The following is a 27,780-nucleotide window of genomic DNA, read 5'->3' as shown; positions in this document are numbered from 1 at the left end:
GATGCTTGGATTGATGCTTTTGATTTTTTCCCATCTTATAACCTTAAGATCTATGAGAAGCCGCATGCATATCAACTATTTGTGAAAAGAATTAAGTATTTACATTAATAACAATTTCCTGGCCAAAAGCCGAGCACACATTCACGCGAGTATTCTTTTCCGGCGAGGGTTGCATGGGCTTTTTTTCTCCCCATATATTTTTGTATTTTCGTATTATTTCATATTATAATTATTTATAATAATTATTTAAATAAATTTTTTTAATTTCAGATTTCAAATAATTTTTTATATTTTTAATTGTTAATTTTTAGATTTTAAATAATAACCTCCAATAATTTTTGTTGCATTGATTCGTTTTCGATAATAATTTATTCATGATTTTTGGAATTGTCGATAATAACTGAAAATTTTGAATGATAATGCTAATATAATAGACAAGTTTTAAATGGTTTGGTGATAATTTTCCCACTAATTCTTTTATTTAAAGTATATTGTATATTTACTTAATTATTAACATTATGCAAATTAACTAAGTATGCAAAATTGATTAGTAACTTCTTTTTGAAAATATTTTGTTTGTCATATCCTTACTTTTATTTATTAAATATTTACTTTTTATATGGTCCTGATTTAGTAAAATTAGCGTATTTTATTCGTTTTCTTTTACTTTTTTTAAATCCTAGGTATAAGTAACTAACTATTTATTCAAGATACGTTGCGCATTTATTTAACTATCAATATAATAAATTAAAAATATATTTAAAAAATACTGTTTATATACACTAGTTTTGTTTTGCATTTTTTTTGAAATAGTGCTATTCAAAATTCTTATTTCTATATATTAAATTTTATTTTATAATATGCTCGTAAATTTATATAATAAGTTGTAATAATTTAGATATATATGCGTACTTAATTTTTTTTAGTATATATTGCTATAATATCTATTTTAATAGTTGTTTATTATATCATTTGTTGTTTTATAAAAATTTCAAGTATAATTATTACATTTATTAATAGCATATATTGCAAAAGGTACTCAATTTCACTATATATTATGATTATGATTGTGATTATGGTTATGATTATGATTGTATTGATTGAAAATTCTTATTTTCACATGTTCAGCTATATATATATTTGTTACAAGAGAGGTCCGTGAATTTAGTACAATGAAATATAAATTATAATAACTAATAATGGGGCCGATTCGTGGCACTAGATATCAAACCTGTAACATCTTGGTTATCAAGCTAGTACACCCTCTTTTGATCGTTAAATAATATTTTTAATGAACATATAAATTTGTGTCGTTAGTGTATTGTGATAATTTACATATATGCTCAATTATATATTTTTAATGTAAATCATTCTAATATTTTTTGCATATTTTATTAGATTATTCATTGTTTAAGAAAATCTAAATATAATTGATGCATTTATCGATAGGTTAATTATCAAGAAAAGTACTAACTTTATAATTTGCGTCATTTCTAATTGGACTTCTTAAAATTGCATGAAAAAGTATCAACTACAAACTTTGTATAACATCTCGTACAAGGTCACTCTTTAGAATTATTCTAACGGGATTTGCTTTAGTGACACTTGGCATACTGAAGCTGACCAAGTGGAACAAGTGTGCCACATGAGCACACCATTAAGTACCATGTCGGTAAATTTTGGTAAAATTGACGAAAAAAGGAACATCGTGTCAGACATGGTACGAAGTTAGTAGTTGGTATTTTTCCGTACAATTTCAATTGAAAAATATCGTGTTTGAAATGATAGAAAGTGCAATGTTGGCGCATTTTCGAGGAATTAATCCCATAAATAAAGTATTTCTCAAATGTAATTGTACACAACTAACAATTTTGTACAGTGGATTTATTATAATTTGAAATTTAAGATTATCAAATGTGTTTGCTCTAAAATATTCAATCTCATCAGAAAATAATACGGTTTTTTTTGCCATTATTATTTATCATTGTTCAATCGACTAAATGCATTATTGGGCGTTTTAAGGCAATTATTACATTTATAGTGACATTAATTGATATAGATGTAACAAGATATCCATACGAGATTAGAAATCTAAAAATAAACGACACCAAATATACGTGATAAAACCTCAAGACGAGGGAAATATCCACCGACGGAACATGAGTATCCACTAAATTGAAAACAAGATATTACAATGGAGATTTTACTCGTGTTTTTCAATCCACGTTACAAGATTCAACCCGAAAAGAGTCTTACAATCATCTCAATTCTCACAACTCTCTCAGTCTATGAATCCTGGAGATATCCAAAGAATAACCCGAGAACTTCACAAGGGAATTACCGTACGTGATACTCACTCAAATGTCAATTTTCTTCCAAGGCTCTTTCCATTTTTATAGATTAACCCAAACATCCTCTAGAATATTTCCAAAATATCCCTAACCACCTAGGAAAATATCTTCTATAGATTTTAAGTTGCAATAAAATCGTACCAAAACGGAAACAAAATTATATGAATATCTAGCACTCGATCATTCGTGCCTTGGCACAAAAAACTGGTGTCTCGGCACCAAAGTTCTGGCATCTCAGTTAAAGTGTGCCTAAGTCGCTATGGTTACTTCATAGATTCCTTCTCTTCGGTCGATCTTTCATTCTCGTTTCTAGATGTTCGAGTTTTCAGGACTTGATGCGAGGCACTTTAATAGATAACATATATAATTGCTCTGCATGTTCATATATATCAGCGATTGAATTAGTATAATATCAGTAAATAATTTATCGAAATTGGGAAATGATATAAAATATGAATTGGGGGAGAGGGAGAGAGAGGCTTTCATTTTCATGTGAAGCAGGAGAAGGAGGAGGGGGGAGGGGGGAAGAGGGGGACAAGACCTAAGAGACAAAAATATCAGATAGCTGCAGGCAACTTTCATTCATGGTTGATGCGGAGCTTATCCGGTTTAGGGACGGAATGAGTTTAGAATAACATAGTCGACTACAAAATAAATTTTAGGGACGAAATGGGTTTAGGATAACATAATTGACTACAAAATAAACATAATCGACTAGAGTAAAGTACAATCGACTATGTTATATTTCCAGTCAATTATGTTATCTTGAACTGATTCCGCGTTCCGTACTAGATAAATTTCTTGGTAGATGGAGAATGAATCGCAAAGTGCCTCTCACTGACCCGTCGTCTTCAACTTGGTCGATCTCCACCAGTTATTTCATCATCCACTGATTAATTTTTATTCCTCGGCCGGTCTATTTTGTACCCTACAAGCTTTGTCCCTTTACCTCACTTTCAACGAATGTATATCTGGAATGTCTCGAGCACGCCAAAGTAACGATGACTCATTTTCTGAGAGATCGACCTTTTTCATTTTGTACAAGTGCGCGAGGGAGTGGATGGAAATACGAGCAGATAATGACAGATTCTGAATATGTACGTGTTCTGATGTCTCATGAGATGGAGCACGCTAAATTGTTTGACGGGACAAATCATAATGTACGTGCATCCACGAGCAATGGTATCTACCAATGGGATAACTTTTGTACTTTTAATATCATCTACCATTTTAACATAAAAAGGTTTGAACATTGCGACAACATAATGTCTCTTTAAGGCATATTGAATGCATTCATATCTCAATATTAAAAATTCGATATATAGTGATAGTCGAATTAATCATTAGAGCATCATCAATCAATCTCATACACTTGAGTCGCGTAAGAGTAGGAGCTCAATTAGATGCGTAATGGTGAGAGGGCCGGGGAGTTTCATTGGTCTAACTTAAGAGATAGTACATCATAATGTATACAGTAAGACCGTTTACTTTCAGTAGATCTAACAATATATAAATCAATGTATCATTTTCTTAATTGCATCGTAAAGCTTTCTTTTTGTGATGGTGCATTTAGTAATGGTAATTAGAATAGTTCCAAGGAGAAATTAATCAACTACTACTAAGCATGATTTGATATGATGATCTGATTAAAGAGAGACCAAAGTTGATGAAAGGGCACGTGGGAAGTCTCCATCGCCGCAACAAAAAGAGGAGATTGAGAGAGATTGTGGGGTTGAGCTTCCGAAACAAGACGAAGACTTTGACCAGAGGACAACACTGACCAAAGCAAAGAGGACCATAATTAAAGTAATTAAACTTGATGATATATAAAGATAGAAATGTCTCCATGTATTGCTCACACAGGCACATTGACTCCCTCTGCTTCATTTCGACCTCCTTGTCATCTTCTCACCGTCTGGATCTTTGAAATAGAAAATTTTATGATTACTTTCGGTTATAACATAGACATATAAATCTAATATAAGAAAATTGAAGTTAAAAGTTAAATAAAAGGGATGACAGTTTTCTAGTGAAAATCGAATTTGAAATCTCTTAATTGCAAGACAAGAGGGTGTCATCATATTATACTCTCTCTCAAATTTCATAATTATTTATTTTTTAATAAAACAATTAAGTTGATTGTCGCTCATACATAAATATATATATATATGACTAATGGTTGATTTAAGCAGATTAAGTTTTTGATATTAATTAATTAGGAAGTAACTAGAAATGTCTATCTCAACTTCTAGTTATGAGGAAATGTTCCCTCTTACGTCTAGCCGAAAGCTCTGCATTAAGTAATTAAGTTCGTTAAGTAGTCATTTCATGTATGTGTGCAGGGGGTTGCTCAGAAATTCGCGGGTAAACCATGATAGTTCGACCTGTCGATATATCAGTCTTGATTATGTTTGGGAGGTGTACGGCGGATCGGATTTGCTCCCTAATTTTATTAGGAATTCACACGCATTATTGAGGTAATCTTGCACGTAATACTAAAGACTAATAATTGTTTATATCATGTGTTGATCTAACCGATTATCCATGTCTCTTTGTCCTTTCTGTGTATCTCACTGTCAGCCAACTAAGAACCTCACTATTAATATATATATATATATATATATATATTAGCTGGTAGTGCGGTGGGAATTTTGTGATTAATCTTTTTTGCACCCTATTTTTCTTTTTCGTTTTACCCATTTTAGTAATGGATCGAGAATTTGGTCCTCAATGAATTAAGCAATCAAATAGCTAGCTATGATTTCTCTCCGAGAACATATAAAACATCATAATGGATCCGTCACCCTAAATTGATCAAAACGGTTAATTTAGATGATCAATTTAGTCTACCGGGAAAAAAAAAAAAGACATGACCAATGTAGAGACTGTAATAAGTTTTTAGTTGATGTAATGATTGATAAACTAGTAAGAAATTGTCATTTAAAATGGCATAAAGGTTGTATCCCTCTAAATATTCTGGTCAGTGCGGAGGACGTGCCTTTGACTTGCCTGAGTGTAAAAGTGGAATAATCGAGGTGCACCGATTTAGCTTGGACACCACTTGGTCATATACTCCCGCAGGGGGGATCCTATCTGCATCTACATTCCTAATAACTAGGTACTTACCCACGCTTTGTTGCGGATCTAAAAAATGCATCAAATGATTTGAAAATTTGTAAATAACATTAAGTAACGGAGAATATAATGAATTTTGAGGAAATAAAAATAATCTCATTTTATAAGTTTGTGAAAATAAATTAACAATAAAATTAATTTTCATGATTGGATTTTCTTAAGTGTGAAAAGGGCGAAACGGCATTTCGCCCAAAAAAAAGAGAGAAAAAAATACTACTTATAAGCCAATAAGAATAAGCCATAAAAGGATACAATATATAAAAGAAAAGTCTATGAATAAAATAATTAATGTGGACTGAGAAGAAGATATAGTTGATATTTATAAAGAAAAACAAAGTACATGATACGTGCATATTTTTAGAAAAAGATAATAAATAGAGAGGATATGCATGGTGTCAAATATTGTAATATTTGAGAAAAATGAAAAAAATATGTACATAGGTACATAAACGTGATGTTTTATTTGTTTGGGAGCAATAAAGGTTTGTTTTCCATATGTGACAATATTTATATACATTTAATAATTGCAAAAAAAAAGTGAAAAAAAAACTTGTACACACAGGGACCAATCTAGACCAAAATCGGAGAAAATAACTTCTTCTTTTTTTTTGAAATAAACAACTTGATCGGTTGATCATGAAATACCAATTGCTTCTTGAACCCTGTAAATTGCGTGAAAGTAGGATACTCCAAATTTAGAGTTGAAGAGTTTTATAAAATGTGGAATTAGAAGGAAAAAAGAAATTAAATACTCAAGAGCAAGAAAGAATATTGCAAATATTGTAATTTGTATAGCTAGTTATTTTAATACGAAATTTTTCTAGATGAAGTTGAGAAAAAATATTTTTCTAAAGACATTGGTCCAACACCTTAACAACCACATTATTTACATCGGCTGGTTAATCGGATTGTCTATTATCTTGTTTAGATTGGATTAAAAATGATTGGGAACAAAGAAGAATTTTTAAGGAAATTATATAAATTAAAAAAATGAAATAAAAAAACCTGGAGAATAGGGAAAAGCTCTCAACTTGCCCTTTTGTCCCAAAATCTATCTCCAATTCTTTAACTTTTATATTCTTTATCCTTAATTTTTTTGCTCTTCCAAATTAATCTATCCATGATCATATCGAAAAAATATATTATAATTGGAGCGCGGTATGCGCAAGTTAGGCCATGCTAATGCTTGGCTATATTTTTATTTTACATATAAATACACAAATAAGAAAAAGGAAAAAATAAAGTAATAAAGAATATATATATATATATATTATATACACTCGTACAAGAAAAGGCAAGGAAAATGAAAATAAAAAAAGAAAAAAGAAAAAACCATGGGATTGACAAGTGGCAAGATGAACAGCAGTTTTAGATTATTAAAAGAAAGATATGGGAAGTAACTTTAAAATGGGCCCAAATGTACAAACGGGCTCATGTTCTTTTTGCTCCTCAGGCCCACTTATAGAAATTCTGGCGCCTGGCAATTTTCAGCTTGAATTACTTCTCCTCCTCTTTCTATCAATGTTTCCAACCATTCAGCTCAATCTCTCTTTGTTGATCTTTAATAAAATAAAATGTCAAATTCACTTAAGACGTTTTCATACTTTCTCATAAGCAAACCCGTTTCGATTGTAGATGTGATCCAAAGTGACTCAACCCCAGCCATCTCCCACTTGGATTAGGTCGCGCCGGTGCAGTCTTGCCCTTGCTGGAAGGTTTAGCGCCCTAGCAAAGGAAAATGTAACTTCTGGATCAGGGATTATAGATATATAAGATGGAAAACAAGATGAAAAAGAAAAAAAAAATCATTATATTGAAATGAATTCTGGCACCACTGGAACTGGAAGGATCGAAACCACATTTATAAGCCTGACCAGGCCAATGCCAAGTGCGAGAATTTCCGGAACCTAAACTAATAACAACGTTATAGGATATTATTCGTCTGATTAGTGAAGTGTACGCACACCAATATCATTTTTCGATAATGTAGGACACGTTCACTTATGTAGCAAGAAAAGACATTTCTCCGTTCACGATACATCTTCAACTTTGACATGAAAACTTTTGATCTTCTACAGATATATAATTAGATTTGAATCAGAGTGATATTAATTTAATATCTAATAGATATAAAATCAACGATATTTTATGTTGGATTGCCAGAGCATATGTTCTTCTAAAAGTCTCATGACGACACACATGACGATGTCTGTGTATGAATCAATTTCGAAATCAAAACTCAGAAAGTAGGCCACTCACATAAATTTGCAAAAATCAGACAAAAGCATAAAAAAAGTTTCTCTTTTTCTTTTTTTTTTCCTTAAAAAAAAAGGATCTTGTTGTCGGGGTCATCCGCTAGTCATCCTAGTACCAAGGCAATGCCGACGTCCCACCCACAGAAAACCCGGACGTTCTCATGCGAAGGGACCATTGGACGACAATCAACTAACCATTCTTCGATTGCAGGGGTCAGCAACTCGAGTCATTAAGTTCTGGGCTTGGAATTGCACCGCCAAGAACAAAATCCAGTATGCAAATTGCGAAGTTTTTCTTATTATTTTTTTTGTGGGCAACAAATTGCAAAAGTTTTAATATTCTGTTTTTTGTTTTTTGGGGGTTATTCTCTTATTCTTTTGGATTTGGATTAAAAGTGTCTTAGGACAAAAGGTTGGCCTCATCATTGGCCGAACACATTCTTTTAGACTACAAAGTACATGACACAATAATAGTGTCCTACCAAAATCATTTAACTGTCCTTCAATAAAATCTGCTTATTAAACTTCTTATTATCGATATCTCATTCTGCCATAATTCCTCCCACACAAAGAATTTGTCATCCCAATCATTATGTCGATATAACGAACATCCTCATTCCCACATTGAACGCGCCATCGCGCATTTCAGAGAAAACTAAAACACGAAATGATCATTGTAAAAATTGACATAGTAAGTATTAAAGTGATAACTAGCAAATAGTCATCGAAATCGGTTGCCAGTCAGGTGATTCCCTTACTATGGACGAAGATGAATTTCCTTTCAAACTAAGCTAATTAAGTGGTACATAATTTGATATCTCAAACTAAAATGTTAAATTTAACTCTTATCAGTGTTACTTTCTACACTTTTTTTTTTCCTTCCCCTTTTCTGAACTTATAGTCATCGGACTCCCTAAACTTAATCAATAACTTGAATTTTTGTTATATCTCAAAAGTTTTGGGGAAGGTAAGTATGAGTAACAAAGCCGAATCAAGTCTTGAGAAGACCGCTCGGAGTCCATAGCTCGCACTCTTTATAAATATTGTAGGGGCCCTAGGGTCGAGACCGGTTTCTACCCAAAAAAAGAGAAAACGAGAATGTAGCTGAAGGATCGATCCGCAACTTTGAAGTCCTCATTGATAAAATACGGATCCTTCAATGGGACAAGTAGGGGTTTTGTCATCATGAGACAACTTTTTAAAGTCCCATGTTTCCCCAAAAAGGGTCACATTTGACAAAATGTTTAGTGTTTGTTGTTTATCTTAACAACTTGTCCTAATCATATGTTCTCTCTTGATCATCTACCCTTCCCCCCTCTCCATTTATTGCCTTTCTATCCAAGAAAGCCAATTTTTATTGTGGAAGCAACCCTAGGGTTTTGTAATGGACTAATTTATAATATTTTTCGAGAAAAAGAAAAATTTTGTTGTCTGCAAGCCCCATGCCATAATTAATAAAAAACAATTTCACTGTATAAACTCTTTTAAATTTTGGTTTAAAAACTTTCGCCATACACAACGAGGAAAGCTTTTCCGTCATCCTATCTTATTGTGCGTCGTGAGAATAAGTGTCAATTAGATTACAAAAAAAGGGATAAATGGGTTTTTAATCATGTAACCGGTATGTAATAGTTATATATCCTAAATGATGACCGTCTTATTGATAAATTTTCACCACTTCATTCTGAATATGAAATTGAAACTTTGATTTTTCCCCCTTTGTACGTAGTTAATATATAGAGAAGGCTCTAAACCACGTATCAGGGTTGGTCAAATTTTTATTTTCCGTTTTCGTTAAAAAAAATTAGAATCTATATGTTTTTGACAAAATCTTTTTATTTTTCTTTTCCAATTTTTTGTTTTTTAAGTTTATTGCTCTAGATATTATTGAAAAATCATGTTTGTAAACTCAAAATTGAGTATTTCTTGATCACAAAAAAAAAAGAGTATCTCCAAATGGAGCTTGAGACTTGATAACATCTATATATAAAAGTAAAATTGACTCCCACAAACATTTAATAAGGTTATAGTTTATAGGGTTAGAATTGTCAATTTGCTTCATCTATTAATAATTTTTGTAAAAATTTCTCATATTAGTAAAATTGACTTCCACAAACATTTAATAAGGTTATAGTTAATAGGGTTATAATTGTCAATTTGCTTCATCTATTAATAATTTTTAAAAATTTCTTATATTATTTTCAAAAAATTTGAAAAAAAAATACAAAAAAGAGTTTATATGTTTCCATTAGTGATATAATTACAAAATCACATTTTGATTACCGAATTCATATATCCATATTCTCTCCATATTCATATATGTTGTTCATATATCGAATTCAAAATCATTTATCTTTATTAATAAGAATGTTGTTGTTAATATGTGATCAATAATTCACATAAAAATGATAACATGTATATGATAGTGAACCCGTGCAATGTACGGGATTGAATACTAGTGTGTTTAATAAGTTAACGTGTTATTATTTCTCTCAATAATGATATAGGTAAAAAAAAATCAAACGGAAATTTCGTTATATGATAAAGTATATAACTAGTTCACCCAAAAAAGTATATACAAACAAATACTCAAGCTTAAGAAATTCTAGTACAAGTGGACAAATATAAGATTATCAATGGGGTATTATTAATATGGTATTTATATAATAATATCAAACTTGTATTTAATATCTATTAACGATTAGATATTTTTTTAATTAAAACAAGAGAATTTGGAGAATGTTTAAAATTCTTCTACATATTATATTTTAAATTTAAGAAATTAGTAAATTTAATTTTTCCTAAAAGAGATTCTTGATTTTAGGTATGTAAACATACTTTACAATTTCGTATTTTTTGTAAAAAATTTGAAAATATTTAAAATATTTTGCCAAAATCACTCTTTTTTTTCCCCTATTTCATTTTCGGTAGCACAATAACGAAGGTTCTTATGTGGGTAAGAATGTCACGTGACTCTTGACATTATTCCATCAATTTGTTTCGAAATTTTGAGGAGTTGCCCGTTTTGGTTCAACAGCTTGCTGGTAATTTGAAGACCATTAGCTATCCTCCTTTAATTTCATTCCCTATATGATAGATATTGAATGACTCATAAATACTACCTATCAACAAAAACGAATGACTAGTAAATACTATCTAAGTCCTGTATATTAATCGATAATCAATTTTCTTAACATATATTAACCAATCAAGATTTTGCTTGACAAAATCTTCACACTGACGAAAACGCCAGTCAAAATTGCCATCATTAAAATTAGCCATATCGAAATTAGCCTTCTCAAAATATGAGACTCCACAAGTCAAGCCCCAAATCAAGTTATTAGCATCTTAACACTTCTCTATTGGATACCTTACTGTTCTAAGAGTTGCATTTGGTAGTGCGTCAGAGGTTGAAAATGTTCTTTTATAGTGGTTTTTAAGAAGAAATAGTATTTGGTAAATAATTCAAAATCATAGTTTGATTAATTTTAGAGGTAAAAAAGGTGATTTTCTTCGACATGTTAAAACCGTTTTTGTTTATTTCAAGCACTAATTATATAAATTTCAACAACTGTAAATTGTTGTCTCCAAACATTTTAACTTATTTTAAAATCAGAACTTATCTTTCAACAATTATATTTCAACACTTTTAATTTTACATTAACAATCATATTTTTAATTTCGATTATTGAGAATTCTAACTAGTTTTCTTTTTCTCTCTTTCTTTCACGAAAAGTGGAGGCCCACGAACCTACTAAAAAGGAAAAGGAAAATAAAAGAGTGTCGGAAGTAACTATTAACGAAAATTGAACTAGAAATTTACACATTTCAGATGATGAAATATACTACTGCATTGTATCCCATTTTTAAATTGTTTTTTTCTTTTTTGTTTTGAGGTTAGGACAGGAGAAGCCCATGCAAATGATTTGGGCACATGGTCTATGCCAGCATCCCCCCTTTTCTTCCAACTTCCAAATATGCTCTTCCTCTTTGAGTCTTCCCAACAAATAGAATATGTATATATAAACTCTCAATACACTCAATGCAGAATATATGACAACTCCCCAAACCACAAACATCATAGCATTTGCACTTCCCACAGAAGAGAGAAGAAGAGGGAGAGAGATTTGCCTAATTAAGCAAAACCACACATAGAGAGTAATCACAAGTTTTTTTTTTTTTGGGATAAAATTCATCACTAGTATTAATTATAATGCAAAACCCTCCTCATCAAAGAAGTGAGAGCTTTGTCATACAAGTCATTACAAGAGAAGGAGATCGCCAAGAGCCTCCTCCTCAAAGAGCCGCCGGCCATCCTCGTAGTCCTCCTTCCTCGAACTTCTCCTCAATGAAGATCTTCAACCGGTTCCGAAAGATCATCATGAGGCTCGTCTTCTCGCTGCCTTCTTCTCGCGGGCCATCGTCAGGCACCTCCCGGGGTGGCGGGTCATCTGACTACAAGCCCGAACCCCCCAAGACGTCTTGCAGCTCCTACTACTCGTCGCACTCGCACTACAACGAGGCAATCGCGGACTGCATCGAGTTCTTCAACAAGTCGTCCCAGGAGGGGTGGTTGTCAGAAGGGAGAAAATCTGATGTCAATATTGTCTGAACGATATCTCATGTAAACTATTTCACCATGTTGTCGAGTAATATTTTCCCTATTGTGCCCCATAATCTCTCAATTTCTTTTTCCTCAAATCCCATCGATCCTTTCCAAAAGATTTTTCCATATTAAATCGGTCCGATATCGGACAAGACGGACTCATGCCCAAAAAAAAGATGAAATTTTCTGGAGATATAAACTACGGCATGATATATTTGTTAGCCGTCTCGATAATATGCTCACTGTAGATTTGAATGTCGTGCTGTATATGGGAGAAAACTAGGAGCAGATACATACGTTCTTCTTTCTATTACGGTAATTCAATTATCTATATTATGTAATTAGACATTGGTGCTGATACGAGACGTGCTCGGCAGATTACATTCAATTCAATATCAAAGTTTTATTGATGGGCCTAATTAATAAATTTATCCTGTCTTAACATTAATTAAGGCCCAACAATTTGGTTGACTGTAGCAACGCTCTTCCCCTACGGCGTCGTTGAGAAACTGAAACGCCCCGCCGCCACCGTTTACTACACTGTATGTATAGATTCAACCGGAAAACATACATAATCTAAGGGAATAAATGACACAAAAGAAAATAAAAAATTGCAAAAAAAGATTGAGGGAGTCTGTCAGAACGCCGTGCAACCACCCCAGGACCCCGCTTCCGGGGCCTGAGAACGATCCTCCGCCGCAACCGGCGGCCCCAGGAGGCCGACGGAGCTACTAATCACGCTCTGGCAGCACAGCCATGGTTCATCCACCAGACTTTGGTTCCTGTCTCCTTAGAACTCAAGGACACAGAGGTACGAGCCTATAGAACAGATCCTGTTCAAGTAAGGTCGTGACCCTGCGTGCCCTCTGAGATTGTTATAAACTCCTCGTTTCTTCACCGTGGAACCGATGTGGGATTTCTTGTTAGTGTTGTTGGCAGGCGAGAGCATGGGCTTGGGAGAGAACGAAAGCTGGACCAGAAGAGAGAGAAAGAGAAGCCCTGTCTGTTTGCATGAATGAAGAGAGAAGAAGGGAAAAGAACGAGGAATGAGCCTGCATTTGTTTTTTCTCTGGGCTTTAATTGAAGCCTCCGGAGATTTATGGGCCCAAATTGCCTAGGACTAACAATTTCCAAAACCAAATCCCTAGAAACCGTAGATTCACCTGAGTGAATTACTTTATGTATTCGGTGTGATGGAAACCTTTTTTTATAGAATCCCTTAACGATGCATGCTTGGTATTTACAAGGAAATGAAACTCGAATCTAAATCCCTTTAACAACTCACTATAAAATCTTTTGTCGGTTTTGTAACCTTATCGTCACAAAAACGCCCTTTTGTTTGATCACTTGAGATCAATTATTTTAACACTTCAGTCCTTATTTGTTCGATCAATTGAGATCAATTTCTTTGACCCTTGTTCCGAATCTATTGAATTAGGGTAAATTATACTGGTGGTCCAAAATATTTTACAAATGTTTCATTATGGTCCAAAAAGTTTTTTTCGCTACATGATGGTACAAAATGTTTCAAAATTATTTTATGATGGTATAAACCGTCAATTGGCCCTAACGCTGTTAACATTTTGCTGACGTGGCGCGTCCTATGTGTCATTTTTATTACGTGGAACCAATCATAGTGCGCTACGTCATTTAAGAGAAAATAAAATTTTAAAAAGTCCAAAAAAATACAAAAATAATAAAAAAATACAAAAAAGAGTAAAAATTTAGAAAAAAATAAAAATTTTTAAAAATTTTTAAAATAATTTTTAAAATTTTATAAAAAATTTAAATTTAATCTTAAAATTATTTTTAATTTAAAATAATAAAAATTATTATTAATTTTAAATTAAAAGTTTAAAATTTTTTACAAGTTTTTTAATTTTAAAATTATTTTTAAAATTTTTAAATTTTTAGAATTATTTAAAATTTTTCGGCCACGTCAACAATGAGGTGACACGTAGTAGCCACGTCAGTGTCGGCTTGACGGCGTCAAACTCGAGTTGACGGTTTATACCATCATGAAACAATTTTGAAATATTTTGTACCATCATGTAGCGAAAAAAAAATTTTGGACCACAATGAAATATTTGTAAAACATTTGGACTACCAGTGCAATTTACCCATTGAATTATTAAAACCTTATTTTCAATAAATACAATTTTCATTGTTTCAAATATCTTATTTGACACTAAGCCAAAAGTTCGATAAGTCTTAAAATTTCGAGCATATCTAACAAGCACACCAGTGATGGCTCTCAATCCCAAATTGATTCTCCGTTCACTGGGAACACGACAAGAGGCCAAGCACTCCCACACTTTGAAACATTCCAAAATCGATTTCTCGTATTGTACCATAAACATGTGGAGATAATTGAGATTCATTAATGACTTTCGATAATAGAATACATAGTCAATAACTACGAATTAATCTCATCCAATATGACATGTTTATTCCATTTTCACTTAACCCTTTTGTTCCAGGTGTATGATCAAGATCATAGACGAACTACACACAATCATCACATTCAGTAAAAGCCTCTGACCAGATTCATCGCTATCACGTTATTCATGAGACACTTTGATTTTATAACCCCGCAAGTAATCACGCTCAATGTTACGCCATTAATTTAAAGTCTCGATTGAATTTCTCAAAACACACACACTGGTTGAACTAGAGGCATTTCCATTGAAGTGATAAAATACGGATTAATATCTCCGTCATTATTTCGATTAGTTCACTAACGGCTTAGCAAAACTAAGTTATATTCACAATCTCATTTACACAATTATAATTATAATCAATTACATTTATCGAAGAATTTTAGTATTCAACCACTGGTCATGCATATCATAATATATACAATTCAACAATATATGCAAAAAACAATTTATTACTATCAACATCGCACAAATGTATCTCTTATTACAAAATCCACACTAACGAACACATCGCTATTATCGTTTAGTACAAAGACAACTTTACTTATACTTACTCACACTAAGACTTTCGACTCCTCCCTTAACCATCGCCACAAGGTCAACATTTTCGACCACATTTGCATGGGAATCCGAGGCCTCCTTTTCTTTCTTGAGTAGTCTATATTCTTTCACATAATGCCCCTTTTTACCACAACGAAAGCACTTGCGATATCTTCTTTTATTGTCTTGTTCCTCCTCGGTCTCGAACAAGGCCTTTCTCTTGCCCTTCTGACTGATCTTAGATTCCACGCTATTCACCATAGAACTTTTCAGAAGGTTAACTGCATCGTACTTTCAAGACTTTTCCTTTATGCATATATGCCTTTGGACATTGAGAAGTCCTCTGCCATGTGCAACAATTTCTTCCTGTACTAATTCCAAGTGGAAGGCAATTTCGAGATAATAGCCTCCACTTGTAATGCCTCGGGGATCACGATCTTAAGGTCATGAAGTCTTTGAACGAGGACTCGCAACTCATGAACTTGATCCATGATGAGAACATTGTCGAGCAACTTGAATTCAAAATACTTCATCATTAGGAATTTATCTATACCTTGACGTTCGGTATTATATTTCTCCTCAAGAGCTTTTCATATTTCCACCGAAGCCTTGGTTGACATGTAGAGATCGTATAAACGATCGAACAAAGTGTTGAGGATGTGTACATGGCAAGTGAACTTGTCTTCCTCATGCTTCTTCTTTCGCTCGGCGACTTTGAAAATTTCCTCGAGTGTAGCATTCTCTGCCATTCGACTATGGGGTTGAGGTTCAAGCCCAGGATGTAGGCGACATTAAGGACGGTGAGAAGGAAAAGCATCTCATCCTTTCATCGGTCAAAGTTGGTGCCTTCGAGCCGGTCAAGTTTCACAAACTCTTGATTCATTACTTTGAACACGGTGATGGCCTCCGTTGCCATCTCGAGAAATAACTCTATTTGATTGTTGAGGATGGACCCTGAAGATGGATCGGAGACAGTGTTGGTGATGATGAACACAAACTCTAAACTTTAAGTTGGAGACGGAGAAGAATCTTTGAAGTTTGATTGGTGAAGAACTCAAGACTCGAGGCGTGGATTACGCTTTCCAAATAGAGCTATTTGCCCCTCACACGAAGTTGCTAGATAGTTGAATAGCAAGTCTCTCTCGGGATACAATAAGTTTTATGAATTATCAATTAGCAAACTCATAGGATTTCCTAATACTCTCTCTCAATTTTTTTCAAATTGTTTTGATTGATAGATAATTTTGACTATTGGCATGAAAGCTTCTATGTATTTATATTCAATGGGCACGGATCAAAAGAAAAGACATGTCTTTTTGTTTGAGACGTGTCCCACGAAGAAACCTTGTACATTTTCGGCCAAATAACTCTCTATACGGACGATCAAGTGGACTGTACGGACGGTCAAATGATGTTGACCGTATGGACTTTTTTATTTTAAAACCGAAATTTTGTTTTCGTCCCTTAGTACAAAAGTTACACTAAGTATTATTAATCGGAAATAAAGCCCATTAAATTTGTGTTCTAATTTCTCAATACTATATGTCGTCACTAATGTTTCAAATAAAAAAAGAAATAGTCGAAAGGCAAGTTAAGACATAATTTTGTTCTCAAGTTTGAAATTAAAGGATGGAATTTTCGGCCCCTAAATCCGTCTCTAGAGAGGGACGAAACTAAGGATGGTTATACCATCCCCCACCTTTCCACTATTAAAAAATAAATAAAAATTCTGTGGGATGAAATTCCCTCCCTAAGTGAAAAATTAGGGTTCGAAAATTCCGTTTTTCAATCTGTCTCTAATTAGGAACGGAATCGGGGACTCTTTTTGTATCCGTACTCTTCTTCCATTAAAAGGAAAAGGTACCAACGTGGATTGGTTCAAGCGGTTCGGCGCTTGTTCCGCTTAAGCAAGGTCTCGAGTTCGAGTTTTTGTGAATGCAGAAAATTCACACTGGGAGAGTTTTACCCCTTAGTGGGCCGACCCGGCTCGACTGAATTAGTCGAGACCCAATTAGACTTCCGGATACCAGGATTCAGACCGAAAAAAAAAAAAAAGGAAAAGGTGGGGTTGGAATTTCCGGCGAATTTTCATCCCTAATGTTAAAATTATGGATGGAAGCTTTGGCCCTAAGTCCGTCTCCTTCTCCTAAATTTAATGACGTAAATCTCACTGATCTCATATTCTCATCTTTCCAATATTTATATTGCGTAAGTAAGATTGTAATGTGAACACGTTTGCGGAATTAAGTACTCGACTAAGCTCATGAGCAGCTCTATCTTGACTTTTCTAGGGTGCGGGTGCTCGACTTTCTGGCTCGGTTCGGTTGCACCCCTAATGTCGAGAATGACTAGGAGCCAGATCAAAATGGATCACGGGCCTTAGGATGGGCCTCCTCGTAGTAGGCCCATACTTCTCGCCCATGCACCCGGTCCCGGTGGTCAACATCCACAAGGTCCCGGCATTACCTGCGCCCGGCGCATGATATACTTTTCATCGCTCAACCTGCGCCTCCTCCTTCATTCCGCTGCTCCTTCTTCGTCAATTTCAACAGCTAAGATCAAACCGAGCTTGCCGAAGGACGCTTCAAGCTGCTCTCCGATCTGCATTTCCCTGTTGGCGAGCGGAATCTCTGCGGTTTGTCGCTCAATTTCTCCGTCGAAGCAGCTCGACGATGGTGAGTTCATCGCGTTTCCTCGGAAATGATGGTCGATCGTGACCTCTGTGCATGAATGGCTGAGTTCCTGCAATTGTCTGAATTCCGCGTGGTTTGGCTTGTCAGATCCGATTCATACTTCTGCAGAACAGGCAAGGCAAGACTCGCCTGGCCAAGTACTACGTCCCCCTCGAGGATTCCGAGAAGCACAAAGTCGAGTACGAGGTAAGTTCCTCTCCTAACTTTGCAATTGGGAGGTAATTGTGTAGGGTTTTGGTGCTCATGGATCGTCATTATGCAGGTTCATCGGTTGGTGGTGAATAGGGATCCTAAATTCACGAACTTCGTTGAGGTTAGAGCTCCCATGGCATAATTAGCTCAGCTTAGTTCGTTGCAGCATCGCCTTTCGTCGATTCATTTAGCCTGCTAGATTGGCATAGTTTAGGCTTTTGTAGTTTGAGAGGGTATTGGTATGATTTGGAGCTATTTTAATGGCAGTTCCGGACGCATAAGGTTATCTACAGGAGATATGCAGGGCTGTTCTTCTCTCTCTGTGTGGATATTACGGACAATGAATTGGCATACTTGGAGTGCATCCATTTATTCGTCGAGATATTAGACCACTTCTTCAGCAACGTGTGCGAGCTTGATTTGGTGTTCAATTTCCACAAGGTCTGTTGCATATTATTAGTGTATTACTCTCATCTCTTTAGTTGCCTTAGGTTTGCTCCATTCCTATGTGTTTTGTTGGAATTCTGCTATAGTTTCCATCATAAAATCTGTTATGGTCAGCAGTCTATTTTTCATGCTCCCGTCGTGCTTTCATAGTTGCCGCTGAACAGTCTATTTTAAAAGTGCCACCAAATTTATGTACTTAAATGTGATAGGCAAGTCCAAATAGGCATTCTGTTGGTATAATCGAGTGGTACTTTGATATTTTTTCTATGGAAAACCAGAAGAAAGCCACTTGTACGTTCACAGTGAACAGCATATCAGCTCCGAGATCAGTATTTGTTTCATAGGATGCTTCAGGGCTAGAATCAGAATTGAGTTAGTTCCGGTACCACTTGTATAATGATAGATATTATGTGTTGAATGCTGCGATATAATTATAGAAAACCATTCAGCAACTCCCCCAGGAATTACTGGTTGTTGGTTCTTTTGGAGAACTCGAGGAGGCAAAGTGAGATATCAATTTCTTCCTAGTTGTGATGATTATATGATCTTTGGGCGCTAAGGGAATTGTGGTTGTTGAATAATAAACAGTTCGTCACATTTTTTAGCTTATCTAGAATCATTTTTTACTCTTGATTTTAATACAAATCTAGAAGAACTGTATGAAGCATTTTGTCTGGCTTCCTTTGAATGTCTCTGTGACTGTCTGCTAGCATCTTCTCCAGTTCCTTATTTCATTGTGCCAAGATTGCAAAGTCTTGCATTTTCTTTTGCACATCAGATAGACTGCTGATCAACCCATTAATTGTTTTGGACTACCCACATCTTAGTCACATCATCCGGTTGTTAGAGGACTTCTAGATATAGTTCTTGTGCTTGGATACATGTTTAGGTATAGTTTCTAGTATGAAGAGTGCTTTATGCTTTCTGGCAACTAACCCAAATTTCCTTTTACCCATCAAAGGTTTACCTGATACTCGATGAATTCATTCTTGCTGGGGAAATTCAAGAAACAAGCAAGAGGGTGAGCATCCTTTATAAGCTCTCTTAATTTTCTGGGCATAGGCTTTGAGTTTTCTTGGCCCACATGTCCTTTTTGCATTGAACGAGGGTATCGCTAGAACTATGTGTTACGTGATGGCATATGGTAAACTGCACAGACTAGCAGTTGCTGACATCTTAGGTTGCTGACAAATCAACATAGCAATCTATTAGTTGTGAGTACCTAAACGTTGTACGAGGAAATGATTATTGCGTGCTGATGGTATCGTGGATTTTATAACTTGCAGGCTATTATAGAGAGATTGGGGGAACTGGAAAAGCTTGAATGATAGGTTATCCTCTTTGCCACAGAGAGAGAGAGAGAGAGAGAGAGCTTCATGAGGCATTAATTTCTGTATTGTAGTGTTTCAAGTGTTCCATTCTAATTCTATGTTCATGTTTGTGAAATAGTTCTTTGTTCTTTTCTCTGGGTATTATTGCAACACACTTTCACTTCATGGTGGTGTTATGTCAGCTTGTGTTCTGTGGCGAAAATTACGGAAAGTTTGTTAATAATTTTATATGCGGCTTGCTTGGGTGTTGCACTCGGGAAACGACGAGTCGACCATGCTGGTGCGCTTGTCATTGTCACTGGGCTCAGCCCGCCATTAGTAACTAGCTTAGAGCTTGGTCTTAGGTTCAAGGTTGTCAGAATCGCGATTCTACCTAGAATCGGTCGAGGGTTGTAGAATCGTTGATGCGATTCCCGCCTAGAATGACGAGACTCGACAACTAAAGGAATCCAAGATCGTTCCACGATCAGATTTGAGTGACAAACCTTCGACCCGTTGTTTACGACAAAAATAAGAATCTCGGTATAATTGACCTCAACCCGTTATTTAATGCAAAACAAGAACCTTGGTATATAGGAAGACGCCATAAACGGTGATGGAAAGTCGCTTGATAAGTCGATGAAGACGCCACAAATGGTGGTGGAAAGCTGTTTGATAAGTCGATGATGAACGCCACGGAAACTTCCGATAAGTTCGAATTAGTTTTTCAAGAACCAAGGAGAATACTCTCACAATTTTCTGAATGTTCCTTTTTTTATTAAAAATTGACTAAGATGAATATATATAGACATAAACTAATCATAATCTGGCAATATCTCCTCCTAAAGATAAGGAAAATAAAACCTAGAATATCGATAGAGATATGACATAATCTATAAAGATATGAAATCTAAATACCCCTAGAATATCTCTATGAGATTTAAACTTTAAACAAATCTGATAATATCTTCTCTTGATCATCAAATATTCTAGAAACTTCCTCAAACACTTGTTGAATTTAGCCTTGTCCGAAATCTTCTATAACTTGAATCATGTTGATGGATTTTTGTTCATGTCCAATGGGCCTCCACGAATTTGCTTGAGCCCGAACCTCTTGAATCAGGCCGTTGAGTTCATCTTTAAACTTCTTTGCTTGTACTCGCGTAATCGGTCCAATTGGAACTTGAAATGGATCCCTTGAAGTCGTGCTCCGATTTGCATCAATCGTGAATCGCGATTCGAATAGTGAATCGTAAGATTCTACCTATAATTTTTAAAAAAACATATATATATATATGTAACATACTTTCATGAGTAAAAAAATAGCTCATAATATAAAATGAACAAACATATCAAATCTCATCCAATACATTCAGATTCAGTCTTTAAAAACATTAAAATAGTTCATTTCGTTCAACTATGGGAGAGTACAATTACTACATAGGCACAGACCAAACTGACACTAGCAAAATACAAGAATGATGATCAGGAACAAGGCTTGTGTTGTGTCGAATACTGGAAGCTCAGCAATTAACAACCATTCTCATTAAAAGTTCAGCAATTAACAATCAATTTTCAGTCACAGATCTGGGATGTAGAGACAAGCAAAACACGAACAAAAGTATTTTTAGTCAACTATGGGTCGAATTCAGCAGCAATCAGCAATGCAGTAAACCTACTGGGGTATATTTCATGAAAGATATTTGCATAAAAACTTCCTTTTATTGGAAACATTATCTAGATGCTAATATATATTCCAAAAGCAAATGGAGCCTAAGAGACCACATATCATGTACTTTAGATTATTCCAGCGCAAAGCCCGATGAGAAAGATAAACAAAAAATTTCATTCTTTGAAAGTTTGTTGCAGATATTATTCAGTTTGGAACTGTGCTTGTGCATGCTGCACTTGTATGTCCACAGGATCATATTTGCGTGTCCATGTACACGCCAAGCGCTTCCCCAGGTAACTTTGAATATCAAATGTGTACTTAATGTTTTTCCTTAAATTTATTCTTCTGGTTGTACATCATAAATTGCAATTTGAAATTTGTATATGATTAATCTCAAATGGTCTCTCGGCAATGTAAATACATTCGTGTTTGGTGACAAATCTAGAGAGTTTCCAAGACTCTAGTTGACTTTAATTAAAGGGTGTAATTTGAGGGCATTAAATCCAACAACATTCAGAAGACAAACTCGAATCTTGGAATGGTCAGAAATCAAAATGGTTCAGGCATTTCATCGAACAGGCCAAGTGCAATACACCAACTGCGACCCAAGAAAAAACATATTGGGAGCATCCAAAACTAAGAGCTCAAATCAAAATGTTCGACGGAATGGGAGACCGTACCTGCTCATGGTATGTTTTTTTTCTGGCGATTCTAGAATCAGTAACCATAGGTCCGCAACTCTGCCAACCGGAGGAGGTGGATGGAAGCTTCGAAGCTCCGAAGGTGGACAAGCTAGCTTGTCGGAAGAAGCAAGTGGAGGACCATCAATCGAAGCAAGCAAGTGGATGGAAGATTTCGTAGCAATCGGACTGGAAGGAGGGAGAAATTAGGGTTCATCCAACGGGGAAGAAGGAAGAAAGGGCGGGTGGGAGAGGCTTTCAGGTCTGGGCTTCGGCCCGCTTCCCAGCCCGGGATTAGGCCTGGTCATAGAATCGTAGAATCGGCCGGATTCTGCGATTTTACGACCTAGTGCGCGATTCCAGCCCGATTCTACAATTCCGACTCAGCCCGTAGAATCTGAATCAGTGACCCCCTTGAATAGTAGAATTGTACGATTCTACGATTCGAATCGCGATTCTGACAATCATGCTCAGGTTACCTCGTCGGTGTCTGGGGCCATTAGTAAAGTTGTTTACGATTAAGTATTATATACGATTTAATGGGGGAGGTCTCTCTATGCGTATTGAGTTAGCCATACGAATCGTCATTTTCTCTTTCTCATGAACTAAGTTATAGACACCCAACTTTCTCTTTTGATGTACCAGGTTAACTTGTCTTGTACTTGAAGCCCCTTACCATTTTTACGAATCCAAAAGCCAACCGAATATGACCTCGATAGTTCTCGATCAACTTCCTTATTCGTAGACAAAGCTGATTCAAAATTCTCTTTCATTCTAGGGCACAATATGTATTTATGCTCTAATTTATCATATGTAAAATGTGTTATAAATTATTAAAAATAGTATTTACGATAAATAACAATATATAATTACATATATACGATCATGGTTATTTTAATTTTATGAATAAGACAAGAAAATATATATAAAAGAAAAGGAATCAATTTAAATTTTGAAATCAAACGAAGTTTATGTGTGAGAAAAAGTGAAAAGTTGAAAAACCAACCTACGAGCGTGTGCAAAAATTAAAGAACTCCAATAGTAGCAATATTTTATAGAGTCGAATCAAGCACAGTTTATGTGTGATACCTCCATTATTTAGAACGTGTCACATAGAATATAATACTGGTAATAAATCATATATATATATATATATATAAAAGTATGATATGATTTATTTTTTGAGAAGCAAATATATATAACAAATCATACCTTTGAAAATATGATTTAATTTAAATTTGAAAAGATAATTACGTGATTTACTTTATTTAGATCTTCTCACAAAATATTTATAATTTTAAAAAATTTGAAAAATTATAAAAAAAAATAGTCCCATAAATCTATATATGTATGTCTTTAAAAAAATTTTTAAAATTCAAGAAAATAACGACTAGTCCCACAAATCTATATTTATATCTTTTAGAAATTTTAAAAATTGAAAAAAAAATTTGTAAAAAAAGCTCAAAAAATGATAAAAATAAAGAACAGTCCCACAAATCTATATTTATATCTATTAAAAAATTGAGAAAATTTCATTTAGAAACGAAGCATTTTGAAGCTATCTGACTGGGCTCACATTTATCATGCTTTCATATATACTAATCGTGGAGCTCGTGTATTGCATGAGATTGATCGCGATCATTTTTTTGCTAATTTTATTGTTGAAAATAATAATCAAATTTCACAAATAAGATAAAGAAAAAATTATATAAAAGGGAACTCAAAATATGTCTTGAATAATTCCACGTTGTCAAGTTTATGCATAAAAAATTAAAAAGAAAAAGTCCAACCATGGCGGGATGAATTTTTTATCTTTAACATTATCAAGATTCATATGGTGTTATATTGTGTCTTATGTTAAGACTTAACAACATACACAAAATTGGAGAATCCTAAAAATTCTACAAATATTTATGTGTGAGAAAAAGCAAAAAGTTAAAGAACTCATCTCTAGAAGTCTCACTGTAAATGTACTAACATAAACAATTTGAGAAATAATTTCACCACACATCATATTTTCAAAAAAATTCACGATGCATCACAGAATTTTTTTTTTAATTTCCCACCGTGCATCAGATCCATCAAGAGATGGAGGGAGAAATGACGATGCACGTTATTTGGACAAATGGTGCTCATTGAACCACACGAACTCAGCTTCTGAGTCCCAAATGGGGTGAATTAACCAAAGTGGGGTGGAAATAGCCCTAGCCTAAAATAAAATAAAATAACTGTATGATGAATTAAAAAATAATTGCATCATAAAATTTTCCTTATCAGTGTCAGTACAGAAGGATTAAAGGTGAGGCTCTAAATGAAATGGTGCCATCCGCGGCCGTGATATTTCATTTAACCACACAAGGATGCTGATATTAAAATAGGTCGCGCTGGAACTTCATCATTTGGCTGAGAAGCAGACTTTGTCTATGCTACGTTAGATACGTATTCGATGTTGTAAGCTCAATCCGACTTAAACGAATAAGAGTCAGTCTCGGACTCCAGGTTTGGATTTCTGGGAGACCATTACTTACCTAGGTCTAGTTTATTGCTCTCTCCTTTGCTCGTCGAGCTATATATACGTAAAGTTAGTTGCTGGAGCAATTACTCACAGAACATCATCATCTAAGAACAGACTAGAGGTTACAGCATATGCCGAAGGTAGACAAATAAAACAGTGCAACCTAGTCGATACAACAGCTAAGCTAATACACAGAGAATACATAACAACACGAGCACTATCTAACTGGCAAAGAACCGCTCCCTCGATTTTTTAATAATCAGACCACTCCTGATGGAAGTCGTAGAACAAGTTGCCCACCAAGGACACTGCATGCAATGAAACAATAAGAGACCCTTATTAATAATCTGCATCTCGAAGGGGAGAACAAGAAGTTTTCATTAATCATCAGCAAGCAGTTCGGAATTACGACTCCAACTCGCATACCTTTTGATGTAGTAGTAGCAAAAATCTGCGAGGATGAAGGTTTGGACTATCTCAGAGAGGAGAACCATCGAAGGCCACAGGCCGTACCCTAGAGCTGTAAGCAAGCGCCCACTCGTGTCTAATACCTGTATATATACGCGGAGTTACACATTGGATTCTTGCAAAGTCAAATGTAGCATCTTACGAGGAATTTAATGTAAGCTTGACTTCTCAAACCTGAAGAACCCAATGGGCGCAACTCAAGAACCTCGCAATTCCCAGGGCAAACACATAATGTGCCGTGAATGATTCCACGATCTGAAAAACGGAAAATAGTTTAGAGAGAGAAGATAATGTCAAGTCTTATATGCGAATCCATAATTCCTAATCATAGGAGATTCATGAGGATGTTTTGATTACTACCTTTATGTTCTGCATGACACGCAGCTGAGGAAGTACTGAAACACCTTCAAGATACACGCAGAAGGCCCAACAAATTCGGTTAATAATTTGATGATTCGTTGAAGGATGGATTACCAGAGATACGGATAAAAAATCATAACGCGTTAAATTCGAAATCCGTCAATTCAAGGATTGGACTTTCAATAAACCGGCTGCATAGATGCCTCAACATTAGATTAAAACAGTTCAAGACCTACTTATTCAGTTAAGTTGGGTAAAAACAGAGTACAGAAGCTTGATGAATAAGAGCCATTAGATTAACAACGAAGGTAAAACAAAATAAAGGAAATATATAACTTATCAAAAATGAAAGGAAACTGAAGATGAGCGAGGACTTAGACTCACCAGGAAGTAAATGGGGAAGTTGTCTTTGTCCTGCATGTAACTCGACTTCAACCTAAACCGAATCGTGTATATGACCCAGAGGGTTGTGGCCAGTGTAGCTGAATCGAGGAAAGTGTGAATATCGTACTCCATTACAACGCTACAGTAGAGCCTCACAGCCAGAAACAAGGCAGTCAGCTCCTGTGACTTGAGCGACAGTCCTGAATTTTAATTCAAGGTCCCCTCTGTTAGAGGAGAAACCATCACAAAATGAAGACTAATAAACAGCACAGATGAAGCTCACTAATGGATTTTCGTTTGTCTCGAAGAAGGTTCATTTGGGAAAAATCATGAATGTTGCTTCCTTAACAAGCGACCCGATTAAGATCCAACACAACTATGTTTGAAATGAGATCCCTAGCAATGTGTAACATAAACTTTGACAAAAGCTCATCAGGCAATGGTAGATATTAATCAGTACTGCCAGTAAAGCATATCTGCACTTTGCCAACGAGTGAAGCCAAACCACAGACACGAAGAGATCTTGAAACCCAGAACGAACTACGATTAACCAAGCGTTTTCGGGACAATGTCTTTATGAAAACCTTAATGCTAGTTGGCAAGGTTTCACCCATTCTCCTCTTATGATTTTACTTCGATAAGCTAACACGAAAATCTGGGGACGGGAGGAAACGAAGAAGACAATCTTATCTGCCATATATCATCAATTTGCACAGAAAGCCTTCGAATTGTGCACAGGACATTAGACAACCTTTTCTCTTATATTAAATTCCCTGTTCTTCCAAGCTGAATTCTTTCAAAAGCTCAAACATCTGATGCCATCAATAATAGGGACAACAATGTTCTGTAATCAAGAATCCCATGCAACTGCAGCAACTTGCCAGAAATTGGCTCAAAGTAGGATTATCATGATCAAAGTTCGATGTTTTGATCCCCCGAATGGATTTTTGTTAAAATCTTTTGCTTCCCATTCAGATTGAAAAAAGATCGAAGATTGAACGGGGAGCCCTTAAATACCGGCGCATGTCTTCTCCTTGGTGAGCTTGTAAATGAGGACGGAGATTCCGACGGCGTGGACAGCCTCTGCGGCCACGAAGAGGTTGTCGTGGTCGTGCACCACCATCTGCAGGAACACGATCGCCGCAATCCCGAGCACCAGGGCGAGGAACGCCTTCATCTTCGGCGGCTGCCGCCGGACCCATGTCGCCACCGCCCGCAGTAGACTGTTCTTGAGAGGCTTCATCCCGCAGTCCTCTCCAAGCCTCTGCCTTTCTCAGCTCAGCTCCTCTTCTATAAGCAGACGTTTCATCTCCAGAAGAAGAGCGACCCGAAGAATGCGTTGGTTCTGTCTGCTCGTGTGAGCTCGAAGGGGGCTGCGGTGGGGAAGGTGCAGCGGTAGTCATGGTGGTGGGGAGGTGTCGGGGGTAGGACACGTGTCCTGGTGGAGGGAGTTAATCCGTCGTATCATGGCCAACCACCGCCGCTGACGGTGGCGCCACCTCCACCAACTCGATGATACAATCTCTTCCCAGCTGGGATTGGTTCGCCTAATATCTAAACATTGACCATTTAGTCAACGACATGGATAACCCAAGGGAAGATATTCTGGTCAACGACATGGGTTACCCAAACCAAAAATCTAGACAAAAATTGTTGATATATTCATAAGAGAGAAATTATTAAATCTAACTGTTGAACCGTTCGGGGATCAAAGAAATGTTTGAAGCAACTGAT

The 27,780-nt window shown here is 35.5% G+C and overlaps 3 protein-coding genes and 1 non-coding gene across 4 annotated transcripts; 2 read left to right on the top strand and 2 right to left on the bottom strand.

Moving 5' to 3' along the window:
• The first annotated feature begins 11,800 nt into the window (after window positions 1–11,800).
• LOC116215477 lies at window positions 11,801–12,431 on the top strand. The gene has a single exon (XM_031551199.1). It carries the CDS (start codon window positions 11,955–11,957, stop codon window positions 12,351–12,353), a length of 399 nt encoding a protein of 132 aa, XP_031407059.1. The 5' UTR covers window positions 11,801–11,954; the 3' UTR covers window positions 12,354–12,431.
• A 547-nt stretch (window positions 12,432–12,978) lies between these two features.
• Window positions 12,979–13,198, bottom strand: LOC116215773. Its single transcript, XR_004158572.1, has one exon. It is a non-coding gene; the product is annotated as a small nucleolar RNA U3 (small nucleolar RNA).
• A 4,633-nt stretch (window positions 13,199–17,831) lies between these two features.
• Window positions 17,832–20,214, top strand: LOC116212764 (AP-2 complex subunit sigma). Its single transcript, XM_031547443.1, has 6 exons — window positions 17,832–18,000; window positions 18,106–18,204; window positions 18,281–18,331; window positions 18,478–18,651; window positions 19,619–19,678; window positions 19,944–20,214. The coding sequence occupies exons 1-6, from the start codon at window positions 17,998–18,000 to the stop codon at window positions 19,983–19,985; spliced, it is 429 nt and encodes a 142-aa protein (XP_031403303.1). The 5' UTR covers window positions 17,832–17,997; the 3' UTR covers window positions 19,986–20,214.
• A 4,572-nt stretch (window positions 20,215–24,786) lies between these two features.
• On the bottom strand, window positions 24,787–27,670 carry LOC116212731 (ER lumen protein-retaining receptor erd-2.2-like). The gene is made up of 6 exons (XM_031547394.1): window positions 27,064–27,670; window positions 26,022–26,246; window positions 25,663–25,784; window positions 25,477–25,557; window positions 25,261–25,385; window positions 24,787–25,142 (listed from the first exon to the last, which is right to left on the bottom strand). The coding sequence occupies exons 1-6, from the start codon at window positions 27,287–27,289 to the stop codon at window positions 25,094–25,096; spliced, it is 828 nt and encodes a 275-aa protein (XP_031403254.1). The 5' UTR covers window positions 27,290–27,670; the 3' UTR covers window positions 24,787–25,093.
• Window positions 27,671–27,780: the final 110 nt, after the last annotated feature.

This window comes from Punica granatum, chromosome 7, assembly GCF_007655135.1.
Source record: "Punica granatum isolate Tunisia-2019 chromosome 7, ASM765513v2, whole genome shotgun sequence".
NCBI classification, from domain to species: Eukaryota; Viridiplantae; Streptophyta; class Magnoliopsida; order Myrtales; family Lythraceae; genus Punica; species Punica granatum.
Note: the sequence above shows the minus strand (reverse complement) of the source record. Positions and strands in the feature narration are given on the sequence as shown.

Excerpts from the sequence above, each read along its gene's own strand:
- LOC116212731 (XM_031547394.1), bottom strand. The coding sequence starts at position 27,289 with ATGAAGCCTCTCAAGAACAGTCTACTGCGGGCGGTGGCGACATGGGTC. Across the intron at positions 25,785-26,021 it reads TCTAAGTCCTCGCTCATCTT|TATCTCTGGTAATCCATCCT; the intron begins CAGTTTCCTTTC and ends ATTTTTTATCCG. Across the intron at positions 25,143-25,260 it reads TGCTACTACTACATCAAAAG|TGTCCTTGGTGGGCAACTTG; the intron begins GTATGCGAGTTG and ends CATTGCATGCAG.
- LOC116215477 (XM_031551199.1), top strand. The coding sequence starts at position 11,955 with ATGCAAAACCCTCCTCATCAAAGAAGTGAGAGCTTTGTCATACAAGTC.
- LOC116212764 (XM_031547443.1), top strand. Across the intron at positions 18,205-18,280 it reads AGCACAAAGTCGAGTACGAG|GTTCATCGGTTGGTGGTGAA; the intron begins GTAAGTTCCTCT and ends GTCATTATGCAG. Across the intron at positions 18,332-18,477 it reads AATTCACGAACTTCGTTGAG|TTCCGGACGCATAAGGTTAT; the intron begins GTTAGAGCTCCC and ends TTTTAATGGCAG.